The 15,373-nt window shown below is 40.8% G+C and overlaps 1 protein-coding gene across 7 annotated transcripts in view; it reads right to left on the bottom strand.

The window, feature by feature from the left end:
- Positions 1 to 15,373, bottom strand: part of ARHGEF9 (Cdc42 guanine nucleotide exchange factor 9) — a 318,010-nt gene that overhangs the window by 208,658 nt on the left and 93,979 nt on the right. For 6 of the 7 annotated variants that reach the window (XM_087860177.1, XM_087860178.1, XM_087860176.1 and 3 more), the window contains exon 2: positions 11,785 to 11,964. The exons of the other annotated variant lie outside the window; for it this stretch is intronic. In XM_087860177.1, the coding sequence (XP_087716303.1) occupies positions 11,785 to 11,964 (180 nt within the window). The remainder of the gene's footprint in view (positions 1 to 11,784; positions 11,965 to 15,373) is intronic. 7 annotated transcript variants of the gene reach the window in all.

Here is a 15,373-nt window from a genome sequence, read left to right as displayed (position 1 = left end):
CTTTTGTATGGCTTAGCCAGGGGTATTTTGGCCCCAGGGGAGGAGAGAAACATGCCATCATGAGAGAGCAAATAACTGTGCCATTTTGGAACTAGAACCACAGGACAAGAAGGGACCAAAAGAGAACTGTAAGGGCCAAGCCATCATGATCTGGTGGCCCTGACGGTACCAGTGGCACTCCTTTGCTGGGTGGCTGTCTTTTGCACTGACCTGATCCTTTGCCTTACTTGCAGTCTCTCCTCCTCAAGAAAGCCAACTCAACTTCCAAGCTTCTCTTTCAAGGGAAGAGCAAGCCTCATCTATCATGCGGTCATAGACTTCAGAATTGATAACCTCATTTCACACCAAGTTGGTCTTTTGAGCCTCACAATGGTCACAGGGAATGGGGAAGACATTGGATTGTGAGCTCCAAGAAGCTCATGTTTCAGTTACTACTCTAAATAACCTGGGTCTTTGGAGAAGTTGGTCTCTGTGCTCTGGTATTCAGCTGTAACCAGAGTTTGCACCTCTTTGCCCTGCTCTGCTAATCTTAGAATGCTATATATGAGAGAGTGTAAGTCATGGCCATGTCTGGAAAGACTATACCAAACTGTTGCATGCTTTTCAAATGTCAGGGTCTGATATCTGAGAAAAAGCAGGGATTACTGTCCCCATTTTACAGATGAAAAAAATTAAAGTTTCAAAGATACGAAGAACTATACTAAAGATCACACCGCTCACAAGCACCAGATATAAGATGTGAAGTCAATACTATCTGATTCTCAGGCCAATCTTCCAGAATTTGAAGTATTTCCTATGGGCATGGAGCCTTAAGAGAGAGTCCATGTGGAGGGTGAGTTGACTCCGTGGAAGTGGAAGTGCTAGGAAAGTGTGTATGCTTATAGCCCTCCCTTCCCATGGTGTTTCTGCAAACCTTTTTATTTCTATCCACCTTTTTCTAGACATTGGGAGGCATATATAAGGAGGTGAGCTTGAGGCCTGGATATTTACACCTCTGGAAGCTTTCTACTTAATGGATATGGGTAACTTTGGCACAGATCAAGAGAAAACTGTCTCTTAACTTAGAGTCTGGCTGCTCAAAGGACGGGAAGGCAGTTTCTGAGCTGAATTGCTTCATCATGCTACCCTGTGTCATCTTCCCAGGTAGTACCAACTGGTTGGTGCCTCACAGAAACAGCCTCTTCACCTGGGGATAAGGTGTAATCTGTTAATGTGTCAATGGTCTCTCCACCCTCTACTCAACAACTGTAGTGGGATAGGCTGGTGATGGGTAGTAAGGAGGGTACGTATTGCATGGTGCACTGGGTGTTATACACAACTAATGAATCATCGAACTTTACATCAAATAAATAAATAAATAAATATTAAAAATTAAAAAAAAAATCCCCTTCCAATTAGCCAAAGGATGATCTCACCCAAAGGATGTGCACAGGAGAAACCAGTAAGATGGATTATGTGAAATCATATAAGTGCTAATAATGCCATTTGAAATTCTACTATGGAGGAGATAAATCTCTATAATCTAGGGAGAAAGGCCTTCCTACTAATGTCAGCCTCAACTCACAGATCCTGTAATGAGTTACCTCTAGGACCACAAACAAGACTGTCTACATAGATGGTTAAGGCTAAAGGCTTATATCCATTTGAAGCTTGAGTGGATAAACAAGGGCTGGCATAAATGAACTCATCACAAGAAAGCAAAATATTGTTGCCATTAGTCTGGAATGGGAGGTAGATTCTCAAGTGTTAACAGTGTTGTTGGTAGCCCAAGTATATCCTTTCCTGATTGTTCTACAGCCCAGAAAGCACAGGATTAAGATTCAAGATGGCCATAACATCACTAAAAATTGTAGATTAAGATGCACAAAAAATTAGTCCCTCCAACCGAAATAATCCTTAGCTGGCAAAGCCTGACAGAACCAACTTTTTCAGAATTCTAGAATCTGATCCAAAACTTACTGCAACCAGGGTTTTTCCTGATGTGGAAAGAGAAAGCTAAAATGTGATAAGAGAATGTAGAGGCATTTTTTGCTCATTTGTCTACTATCCCCTTTTCCCCAGCAGCTGAAAGGAAGGTGGTCCACATTCCTCACGCAACTTGCTGGTGCCAAACTAATGGCCTTGCCTTGTTCTTAAAATATTGTGGCTGTGTGTTTTGACCTGTTTGGCCCTGAGGGACAGACACAGAGGCTGACCTTTACTTTGTATCCCCACCCCCTTGGGCTGAAGTGGCTTTCTAGCCTGTGACTGCCTCTATTGAAAAATTTAAAGATATACACTGCTCCTGATCACCTAGAGTTAGGCACAGCAGAAGGGGAGAACAGAGAACAGACCCAACATAACACAGCAGGGAAGAGACTGAAGAATAAATTTCTTGGGAGAATAAGGACTGAGAAGGGCCACTGTGCATACTGAGGAAGTTGGGGCACAAGATACATGCCTTAGACCAGATGCGTGCTCAGAAAAAGCATGACAGGATTGTAGGCTTGCACTTTTGGAGGATCTGTGGGTTCCATGCAAACAGCAAAGTAGGAAAAGAAAACTAAGGCAGAGCTGTGGGCAGCCTGGAGTAGTGCTGAAGTACCCCAGCTCAGAGCCAAGCTGCAAAGACCAGGACATTAGTTGTTTTTTGTTGGTTTTTCTTGGTTTAGTATTTAAAAAATTCTCTCTCAGGTCACAGGCTGACCAATAAGATAACAGAACAGAGAGTTTAGTGACCACACATGACAAGGAATACAGTCTGGTGAAAAAGAATTTGGAGAATTCACCAAACAAATAGACAACAACAGCTCTCAACAACCAATAGTAAACCCTGGGGAAGATGAAGAATCTGATTTCTGAAAACTGTAATGTTCAAAATGCCCAGTTTCAACAAAAAAGTTCAGAAAGGCATACAAGGCATACAAAGGCATACAAAGAAACAGGAACTTATGGCCCATTCACAGGAAAAAAATGATAGAAATGATACCTGAGGAAGCCTAGACATTGTACTTATTAGACAAAGATTTTAACTGTCTTAAGATTCAGGAGGTCTAGGTTCAAGTTCTGCCTTTGTCACTAATTCTCTACATCAGTAAGCAAGTCACTTCCATTCTCTGGATTTATGTCTCCTCAGAATCTATATAATGAGGAGGTCTGGCTGATCGGTGTTCACAAGCTAGGACTTAGAGAGACAATTTAGCCCACAGATATGTTCCATTTGTCCCTCACAGTGTTTCTTTAAAAAAAAAAGTCAATCACTGGTCAACATTTTAAAAATATGGAGATTTTTACATAAAATCCAATTTCTGGATTTTCTTGAAAAAACTGAAAGATCTCAGCCCACTAGACTTTCCTCCTTCCTACAACCTACCTCACCAATGAGAACCATCCAAATAACTTTTGTTCCCTTTAGATGGCATATATTTTCCAGCTGGATGTAGATCCACACATACTCTAGTCTCAGATTGCTTTACTCATGTAAGTTACTGGCCTAGACTCTATAAACATCAAGTTGGCCACTGGTGACCAAGATGAGTCTTCCCATCTCCAATCTACTATGAGTGTAGGGTTTCATACAAATGAAAATCTTTCCCAAAATGCAGTTAAAGAGATTCGACATAATTAAAAGACAAGTAACACTCTGAAACAGTGAGCTTCCCTATAAACAGGAGAAGTTTTATTTCTGTGACATCTGATCTGTACAATTGCAAGTAATGACAGTAATGAACTGATTAGCTCATCTTTTCATCCCCTGCCTCAAGCCAGGCCAGAAACCAGAGAAATCTAGAATTTGAAGAAACAAGGAAAATACATACTGATATCTGAACGAGCTCTTTACTTTCTGACTAAAACCATATTTTATCACACAGAGGTTTCACATACCACCACCAATAACAGGTTGTCATGTGTCCTGTACTCACCCTGTCCTCAAGTGGGGAATAAGTCCTCCCCAGGCCATGGCCCAGAGTCAGAAACAAAGCCCCATTTTACATGGTGATAAAGAAAAAGAGCCTGAAATATTTGAGGTTAGGGCTCAGCATGTAAAATTCCCACCAAAGGGGTGCGATTTGCAACTTCTAGGTAAAATCATATCCCAGCAGCCTGTTTTCGGCTCCCAGGGGGGAAATCAGCCTAGGAAAGCAGCTGAAGATGTCAATAGCTAGATATGGGGACCGATGTTCAGCCAGCTGTAATTTACTTAACCTGACCAACTGCTGGTAAGGTACATCAACTCCTGCAATGCTCTTGTGAAGCCTTATTCCATGTTCAGAAAGGAGAAAACCTGAGAACACACACACACACACACACACACACACACACACACACAAATTCTGAACAACAGGAGAGGCAGATATTTGCGTAGAAGACACATACACCTAGAAATGTCTTGTAAAGCAGCCAAAATGGTATCAAACTTCCTAATTGTAGGTAACCAACATACCAGGTTACAAAGGATTTTCACAAGACTCAATTATCCCTAATTTACAAGGAGGAAAACCGAGTTTCAAAGATGTACAGGAAACTGTTCAAGCTGCACATCTAACAGCACAAATGAAGTAAGAATCTGGGTTTTTTACAAAAGTAAAAATAAACTATTGGGACTTCATCAAAATAAAAAGTTTATGCATAGCAAAGGAAACAATCAACAAAACTAAAAAGCAACCTATAGAATGGGAAAAGATATTTTCAAATGACATATCTGATAAAGGTTATTATCCAAAATATATAAGGAACTTATAAAACTCAACACCCAAAAAACAAATAATCCAGTTAAAAATGAGAAGACATGAATGGACATTTTTCCAAAGAAGACATACAGACAGCCAACAGACACATGAAAAGATCCTCAGTATCACTGATCATTGGAGAAATACAAATCAAAACTACAATGAGGTAGTACCTCACACCTGTCAGAATGGCTAATATTAACAACACAGAAAACAACAGGTTTTGGCAAGGATGTGGAGAAAGGGGAACCCCCCTTGCATTGTTGGTAGGAATGCAAACTGGTACAGCCATTCTGGAAAACAGTATGGAAGTTCCTCAAAAAGTTCACAATATAACTACCCTATAATCCAGCAAATGCACGACTAGGTAGTTACCCAAAGGATACAAAGGTACTGACTGAAAGGGATACATGCACCCTGATGTTTACACCAGGATTATCAATAATAGCCAAACTATGGAAAGAGCGCAAATTTGTCCACCAACTGACGAATGGATAAAGAGGATGTGGGGAGGACACCTGGGTGGCTCAGTTGTTTAAGCATCTGCCTTTGGGTCAGGTCATGGGATCAAGCTCTGCGTCAGGCTCCCTGCTTGGTGGGGAGTCTGCTTCTCCCTCTCCTGCCTGCCACTCCCCTTGCTTGTGCTCTCTCGCTCACTCTCTCAAAAAAAAAGAAAAGAGAGGATGTGGTGTGTGTGTGTGTGTGTGTGTGTGTGTGTGTGTATGTCTCTGTGTGTGAATATATATATTACTCAGCCATAAAAAAGAATGAAATCTTGCCATTTGCAATGACATGGATAGGGCTAAAGAGTATTATGCTACATGAAATAAATCAGTCAGAGAAAGACAATACCATATGATTTCATTCAAAAGTGGAATTTAAGAAACAAATGAATACAGGAGTAAAAAAAGAGAGGCAAGCCAAGAAACAGACTCTTAACAATAGAGAACAAACTGATGGTTATAGGAGGGGAGGTGGGTAAGAGGATGGGTTCAATAAGTGATGGATAGTAAGGAGGGCACTTGTGATGAGCACTAGGTGTTGTATATAAGTGATGAATCACTAATTCTACATCTGAAACTAATATTGCACTGTATTTTAACTAGCTAGAATTTAAATAAAAACTTGGGGAAAAAAGTACCTGGGTTTCTTAGATTCCACACTGGATTTTAATCTGTTTAATAAAAGGTAGGGCTGGCGTGGACAGAACTACTACAAGCACCCTTGATTATCCATCCTAGAACTGGGATGCTCACATAACAATGGGACTTCCAGGTAGGGAATGGGGATGCCCCAGTGACCAAGTTGGTTCAATGACTTACAAAGGTGTCCAGTTGGTATGGAGTTCAGGAGAAAGTGTTTTCCCACCTACTATACTTTCATCTTATAAGCCAAATAACCTAGGGGTGATGTTCTCAAGGAGCTACTGAATCTCAGCTCCCAGTGAGTCTGGATAAAGCAGGAAACTGTCCCATAACATGAAGGTACAGTATCCCAGAAAATCACCGATCTACCTACCAACTACATCAACACTAACGAAGATTCAATAGTTCAGTGTGATTCCTCTCAATGTCCTACCTAGACATGTCAGAGCTTGAATAAATTATACAGAGTGCTTCAGGGATAAAGAAAATAAAAGCCCATGTTCATATATGGTTGGGAGAGCCATGACTAGAACTCAGGTTTCTCATTTCTTAATATTGTTAGTACCATTTCCATAATACCATTCTACCCTCAATGAAAATCAATGTAGAATAATGGAGATAGTGATTTCTAGAAAAGAGCCTACATAACCTCCATCATTCAATCCCTTGAGTATCACAGAATCTTACCAGAAATGTAAACCAAAATATAAATACTTATTAAGGAAAATTAAAAGGTCTACCTGTGAGACAATATTAATATCATTCAGGCAAAAGCCAGACTCCATTTCCTTTTACTGGTGATACCGTAACAGCTGGCCCCTAAGGTCCTATGGTACTCCCCTATAGAGAAGTGAAGACCATTCAACTATTATTAAACAAAAAGGTTCACAATGATTAAATGCTCATTCTGAATACAATCTCAGACAACATGAAATGCTACCTTAGTTTCTAAAAGAATAAACATTGGTATAGTAGACAGAATATTCAATCCCTAAGTTATAACTTGGGCCCTGGCTTTAATGGTCCTGGCCTGTTATCACAGTCCTCAGTCTAGACTTGCACTATCTAATATAGTAGCAACTAGTCACATGTGGCTAATGAACACATGAAATTTAACTAACATGAATGAAGATGTGTTGTCAGTATAGAATACACTCAAGATTTCAAATACTTAGAAAAATATATTATTAATGATGTTCATAGTGATAATATATGATGTTATATGACAATATTTTAAATATATTGGGTTAAAAATATATTAAAATGAATTTCACTTGTATTTTTTTAAATAATTTTTATTTTATTATGTTAGTCACCATACAGTACATCCCTAGTTTTTGATGTAAAGTTCCATGATGCATTATTTGCGTATAACACACAATGCACCATGCAATACGTGCTCTCCTTACTACCCATCACCAGCGTATTGCATTACCCCATACCCCCTCCCCTCGGAAGCCCTCAGTTTGTTTCCCAGAGTCCATAGTCTCTCATGGTTCATTCCCCCTTTCTTCTTCCCTTTCTTCTCCTGCCGATCTTCCTACTTATGTTCCATAAATGAGTGAAACCATATAATTGTCTTTCTCTGCTTGACTTATTTCACTTAGCATGATCTCCTCCAGTCCCGTCCATGTCACAGCAAATGTTGAGAAATCGTTTTTTTTTGATGACTGAGTAATATTCCATTGTATATATGGACCACAATTTCTTAATCCAGTCATCTGTTGAAGGGCATCTCGGCTCCTTCCACGATTTAGCTATTGTGGACAATGCTGCTATGAACATTGGGGTGCATATGGCCCTTCTCTTCACTACGCCTGTATCTTTGGGGTAAATACCCAGTAGTGCAATTGCTGGATCATAGGGCAGCTCAATTTTTAACTTTTCAAGGGACCTTCACACTGTTTTCCAAAGCGGCTGTAGTACTAGAAGTCCTTGCAACAGCAATCAGACAACAAAAAGGGATAAAAGGTATCCAAATCAGCAAAGAAGAAGGCAAAATGTCTCTCTTTGCAGATGACATGATACTCTATATGGAAAACCCAAAAGAATCCACACCCAAACTACTAGAAGTTATAGAGCAATTCAGTAATGTGGCGGGATACAAAATCAATGCTCAGAAATCAGGTGCATTTCTATACACAAACAATGAGACTGAAGAAAGAGAAATTAGGGAATCCATTCCATCTACAATAGCACCAAAAATCCTACGTTATCTCGGAATTAACTTAACCAGAGAGGTAAAGGATCTATATTCTAGAAACTACAAATCACTCTTGAAAGACATTGAAGAAGACACAAAAAGGTGGAAAAATATTCCATGCTTACGGATTGGAAGAATTAACATAGTTACAATGTCTATGCTACCCAGAGCAATCTACACTTTCAATGCCATCCTGATCAAAATACCAATGACATTTTTCAAAGAACTGGAACAAACAGCCCTTAAATTTGTGTGGAACCAGAAAAGGCCCTGAATTGCCAAGGAATTGTTGAAAAGGAAAAACAAAGCTGGGGACATCACAATGCCGGATTTCAAGCTATACTACAAAGCTGAGATCACAAAAACAGCATGGTACTGGCACAAAAACAGACACATAGACCAATGGAACAGAATAGAGAACCCAGAAATGGACCCTCGGCTCTTTGGGCAACTAATCTTTGACAAAGCAGGAAAAAACATCCAGTGGAAAAAAGACAGTCTCTTCAATAAATGGTGCTGGGAAAATTGGACAGCTACATGCAAAAGAATGAAACTTGACCACTCTCTCACACCATACACAAAGATAAACTCCAAATGGATGAGAGACCTCGATGTGAGACAGGAATCCATCAAAATCCTAGAGGAGAACATTGGCTGCAACCTCTTTGACATCAGCCATGGCAACTTTTTTCATGACACATCTCCAAAGGCAAGAGAAACAAAAGAAGAAATGAACTTGTGCGACTTCATCAAGATAAAAAGCTTCTGCACAGCCAAGGAAACAGTCAAAAAAAACTAAGAGGCAGCCCACAGAATGGGAGAAGATATTTGCAAATGACACTACAGATAAAAGACTGGTATCCAAGATCTACAAAGAACTTCTCAAACTCAGTACACGAGAAACAAATAATCAAATCAAAAAATGAGCAGAAGATATGAACAGTCACTTGTATTTTTTTTACATATTTTTTGTTTGTTTATTGGTTTTTTTTTGTTTGTTTTTTGTTTGTTTTTACCATGGCTACTAGAACAATTTAAATAATATTTGTGGCTTGCATTTATGGCTAATATTTTATTTCTACTGGACTGTGCTGGTATAGACCAGTGGTTCTTATCATCAAAGATTCTGATTTAACTAGCTTGGAACCTGAGTTTTGATGTTCTGTTTGTTTGTTTGTTTGTTTGTTTGTTTGTTTGTTTTTTTAAGCTGCCCAAGTGATTTATTTCATCATGCAGCCAAGGCTGAAAACCACTAGGCTAGACTCCATACCATGCATGCCTGAGTCAGGTAGTAGTCTTCTCAAAGGTCAGCTTTAGCCCATGCAAGTGGCTGCTTGGGACCGTGTGCTTAGAGGAACTCTTCTCCTGACCTTGCATGTAGAAGCATAAATGCCGCTTCATTGATATGCTAAAGCCTGGCTTTGCCATTTGCCTCCAGGAGTCATTCTGCCTTTCTCAATCATTTTGCCCCATCCCTTGATTTACTGTTTATTAGAAAAATGATATTTCAGGACACCTGTGTGGCTTAGTTGGTTAAGCATCTACCTTTGGCTCAGGTCATGATCCCAGGGTCCTGGGATCCCTGCTCAGCAGGGAGCCTGCTTCTCCCTCTCCTTCTGCTGCTTTCCCTGCTTGTGCTCTGTCTCTGTCAAATAAATAAATAAAATCTTTTTTAAAAATGATGTTTTGGTTTCAGAGGGGAGGGGGGTGGGGGAATGGGATAGACTGGTGATGGGTAGTAAGGAGGGAATGTATTGCATGGTGCAACTGGGTGTTATACGCAACTAACGAATCATCAAACTTTATATCAGAAACCAGGGATGTACTGTATGGTGACTAACATAATAAAAAAACATATAATAAAAAAATGATGTTTTGTAGAAAGTGAAATACATTTGAATTGGGGTGACATTGAGGTGCAGTTTAATCCTTCCTTTAAAGAAGGATCTATTAGCCCAAGATACACAAGCTGTTTCTTTATGGGACCTCACACTAGTCCCAACAGCCCACGGTTACTGATGTGTTCTTTCTGACTACCCCTGGGTAGTCATCAAGCAGAAAGGCTGAGCTGGGACAGAGATAACATTAGAAGTCTCTGATGGAAGATGCCACATAGGCAGAGGAAAAAGGATTGGATATTTCATTAGGAGATTCCCAGGACAGAAGAGGATGAGAAATCATTTTGTCCATCTCCCTGCTTCTGAGTACTGTCCTCACATAAATTATTCCAACCAGATCACAGTGTTTCCCGGGTTTACAGCCCTCCAAGGAAGGAGGCCTCTTTTAACCATTAAGGCTAGCCTTAATACATAGAACTTTTGGGGCTAATAAGGTGGTGGTGGTGGTGATAATGAGAAGGATAATGATGATGATAAAGCAAGTTACCATTTGCCAAGTTCCCACTGTATGGCAAGCACTGTGCTAAATACTTTACTTCCCTATGTGATCTCATGTAATCATCATGAAAAGTCTGCTATCCCTATTTTTCAGATGAGGAAATCAAGGTTCAGGGAATTGAAAAGTCTTGCCAAAAGCCATGGAGTTGGGAGGTAGTAAAGCTGAAATTGCACTTCAGGTTGTCTGATTCCAAATAACCTGCTCCTTTACTCATGTCACAATTATCATCATTATAGTCTTCAGGCCCTTCATCTTCCAGGAGCCCAAACCACTCTCACCTTTTGTTTGACATCAGGTATCTTACAGAAGAAACTAACAAAAGGTGATAGGTTATGGTAAGGATTATCATAAGACATCCTGATGTAGCCTGGGTATTTGTACTGCTACAAAGTTGTTTCCATGTGCATTATATCATTCATTGTGATATCCAGTGGCATGAAAGAATTATCAACACCATTTTGTGGGTGGGGAAAATCAGAGCTCACAAATACGAAAGAACAGATTCTAGCTCAAAACTCTAAGGAAGGCCAAGAGCTGGGAAGCCAGGCCAGTGTTCTTACCCTATAGCATCTTGCCATCTGGTGACCCAGAAGAAGCAGAAACTGCTAAGGAGCTCTTTCCCAAGAGCCCCTTCTATTAGAGGCCAGGTTCTTCATGGCACAATGTCAAAGGGCCAAGGTCTTCTAAGCACTATCAAGCTGCCTGCATCCTACCCTCAAGCTGGCTGCCTCAGTCACCTTGTAAATGTAAAATCTGCAATCAGTAAGCAGATCAGAGGGTAGGGAGCCCACACTCTTACATTAACAGCTGAAGACAACACACAGGGGTGTTCACACTTCCCTAAATAAGAGAAAGAAGGCAAAGGAATGAGGAATGAGGAGGGGAGGGGAAAGGAAGAGAGGGATCTATAAAAAGAAAAAACAAAAGAGGGGAGACAAGGAAAATAAAAGCAGAAAAGACGAGAGATAAGAAATGTAAGTTCACAACAATATAGAGTTAAAAGAGTCTTCAAAAACCATCCAGACCAAAGGGGAAGTGATTTTTACAAAGTCATGACAGGTAGGAGGCAGGAGGCAGACAGAATACGGGGATTGTTAAAATAAACATGGGGCAAAAAAGAAAAGACTCAAAATTAGAAGGGGAAAGATTAAAGGAGGCCCATGTCCTGGGTAAAAGACCAAAAAAAGGGAGGGGCAATGTGAGAGGAGCCACCAGGAGAGAAATGAGCAGAAGAACAGAGGCTGGTGAGGGGAAAGCCAGGGGCAGGGAGCCAAGGAGACAGGAGAGGAGAGTGAAGGCTGAGGAGAGGAGAGTGAAGGCTGACACTCACCCTCACAAAGCTGGCAGGAAACCATCCCTCCTCATCGTCGATCTGGCCCCACCACCAATCCTTGTTGGAAGCATCCAAGACTTTGATGACGTCGCCAGCCTTAAATGCCAACTCCCGGTTGGCCATGGTGACGTGATCCCATACTGCCTCAGCACTAACGATGGAATCTCCAGTGATCAGCTTAGGAGACAAAATGAGAATGTGTTCAGTCCACACAGCTGGCTACGTTAATTGCCCCTTACCCCACCCACAGAACTCTACTAGTTATGAAAAAACTGACATACTAGTGGTAAAGGGTTGGGGAGATGGCACTAGGAGCACAAGCTCCACTGGACCACAAGACAAACAATACTTGTCAACTCTCCATTAGCCAGTGGGTGGAATGGCCTAGAATGTGAATATGGACTACACAGGCCTCATGCTTTTATTCCTACTTATGAGCTTTTTTCTCTAGACAAGAAAGTAAGTTCTAGTGTATCTTTCCTTGGTGCTTCAAGGCAGCCCTGGATCTGGAATGGGTGAAGAGGTTGAAATCAAAGGCAAAAATGAAGCTCAAACATATTTTCTCTAATTTCTCTGTATTCTTCCTCTTTTCCTCCTCCTCTTTGGAACTGACCAATTGAGAGTTGGTGGTACATTATTTAACACCACTGTACCCCACCCCCCCAGGAGTTACAGACCATGGCATTCCTCACACACAATGGACTCCAGTCCTGCAGCCTCTTGTTCTCACCCACACATGATGCCATCCAGAGAGGTCATGGGTATGAAAGAATATGGCTTTCTGTTATGCCTTGCTTGCACAAAACTCAACCTTGGCACAGATTTACTCAGTGATTTGTTACCACCACCCTGTGAGATACATAAGGAGTCTAGGTTGAATCCTGCATTTGATAGATGGCATAACTGAGCCACAATGAGGTTAAGGGGCGAGCTCAGGATCACCCAGCAAGGCAGGAAATATGCAAAGACCTTAATGCTGTTCATTAAACTTTGTGGCAAGTAGGACTGGGCTGCACAAAATAGCAGGAAGACATCTATCTTAGTGCCACATCACAACACACACACACACACACACACACACACACACACACAAATTTACAACACTTGTCTAGGCACAGTGATAGGGATGACGGTGGAGGAAGAGTCTGCCTCTTTCTGGCTGCCATCCTGACCCCTGTGTTGTTTTCCTTTTTCCCCAACTGGTTCCAGGCTATATGGGCCATCAATCTTCCTGGCATTTGGAGAAAGAGATCCCAGAACAAAGAATATACAGCCTGTCAAGGCAAAAGATTCAAGAACTCTTTCTCTAGCACTAAATTTCTGAACACGTTCTCTAGAAGTCAACTTTTCTATCAGTCTGCTTTGAGGAAGGACTGATTCCCCAAGGTAACTGTAGCTCCACAAGACCAAAGACAAAACAGTTCAAAGGTAACAGAGACAGAATATGGAACATGCATCCTCTCACATAGATCTGCCTTTCAATATACCAAGTGGAGAATAACCCTATGATCATGAAATTAACACATAACACATTACATACATATGAAAACACACCCATACACTGATCTTTTGACTTAGTTAAGTAATTCTGTTTGTCAGGTAAGGCATACTGGGAGCTCCTCAGCATGGGTGCAAATGAGATTTCCAATAGGGCCTTTTATAACACCACCTTTCAAGTACCCCATGCTTTACTATTTATAAAATATTTTAATATCTACTGCACCACTTGATTCTTACTGAATGACTAGGTCTCACTATTACCCATATTTTAAAGATAAGGAAACTGAGGCTCAAATACAGGTCGTGACCTGTCCTTTGTTCAATCGCACAAGTAATAAATTATGGAGCCTGGCCTTCTGACTACATATGCTCTAATACCCATCATACCATACTACCAATGTCTACTCATTAGCTACATTGAACTCACTCCATCCATAATATCACAAACCAGATGACTCCTATTCGTAAAGAACTACAAAGAAGGAGATATGGACAGCCACCTTTAGTCACCAATGGCCCTGCCTATGAGATGTTTTTTGTTTTGTTTTTGTTTTGTTTTATGTTGAACCTGCTTTCTTCCAATTGCAATAAAAGTCAATTTCTTCTTATTCTGGCCTCAGTGGAGAATTGCTGGTCACTGGCCTTAATAAAATAAATCTTCATAAAGAAAATTTCCCTTTCCTGCCAAAGATGGGTTCCAACTAGTGTTTTTAGAGCTCAATAAGTCCCAAATCACAGCACCATGAAGGCTTGTGGCTTAAAGCTATATCCTTGGCTTTTTACCAAAGGTCAAGTATATCTTGGCATCAATTACCAGCCCTCTGCTCAGGATGCTATCTGTGCTGCTGTCTGAGGTACCCTAGGCCCAGGTCTGGCTGATTCCACTGTCTGTGCTCTCTCTGCAGTGCAGTCATCGTTTTAGTAACTTCATGTTTGGCTTTTCCCAGCAGCAGTTGTCTCACTCTTGTCCCCATTTAGTCCAGCTGACCTGCCTGGGCCCTCAGATCACAGAGCCCAGCTATACCTTAGACAAGGCCAATCTAGGATCCAGTGACTGTAAACCAACTGGTAAGCCTGTTGTCAGGGCCTACTTGGAATAAAAAACAATCAGAACTAGACAGTATTTCATAGATCATCACCCTTAAGTCTTCATTTTATAGACTAGTTATGATATAACAGGAGTAACTTTCCTACAGTCATCAGATAGCCAGCCTCCTAGACCACTTTTCCCCCAAAGTAACACCATAGATAGAGAAGGTAGAAAAGAACACCTGGATTTAAGACCTTTCTCTGCTACTTGATAGTGATGATGATGTTAGCTAATATGTCAGGCACTATTCCAAGCAGTTTACACACATGAATTCATTAAAGCCTCAGAGCAGCCCTTTGAGGAAATAGTATTATTATTCCTATTTTACAGATGAGGATACTGAAGCTCAGAAAGTTTAAATAATTTTCCCAAATTGACACAGTAAGTATTAAAGACATAATTCAAATGCAGCTACAGTATGGCTCTAGAGTATCTGCTCTTATAAACTATGGTGCCACTGGGTCAGTTTCTTTACCTGTTAAACATGGATAATTCTACATACCCACCTGCTTCATGAATTATAACATACTGAACCAAGAGTTGATGTATATGTGCGCAGACATGAGAGAAGAGCTAATCCAGAAGGGGCTGGTAGCTGTATCGGGCTCCTGTGCTCTCTAGTTCCAAATATAAGCAGGAATAAGGGTACGCTACTCGCCCATCCTCTGAGTTGTTTTAAAAGTGAATTAAAACTGGAAGTTATTATGCTCAGTGAAACAAGTCAATCAGAGAAAGACAATTATCATATGGCTTCACTCCTATGTAGAATATATGAAATAGTGCAGAGGATCATAGGGGAAGGGAGGGAAAACTGAATGGGAAGAAATCAGAAAGGGAGACAAACCGTGAGAGACTATGGACTCTGGGAAACAAGCTGAAAGTTGTGGAAAGGGAGGTGGGTGGGGGGATGGGGTAACTGGGTGATGGACATTAAGGAGGGCATGTGATGTGATGAGCACTGGGTGTTACACAACTGATGAATTATTGAATACTACA

The sequence above is a fragment of the Ursus americanus genome, chromosome X (assembly GCF_024610735.1).
Source record: "Ursus americanus isolate L20-20 chromosome X, mUrsAme1.1.p, whole genome shotgun sequence".
Taxonomy (NCBI): Eukaryota; Metazoa; Chordata; class Mammalia; order Carnivora; family Ursidae; genus Ursus; species Ursus americanus.
Note: the sequence above shows the minus strand (reverse complement) of the source record. Positions and strands in the feature narration are given on the sequence as shown.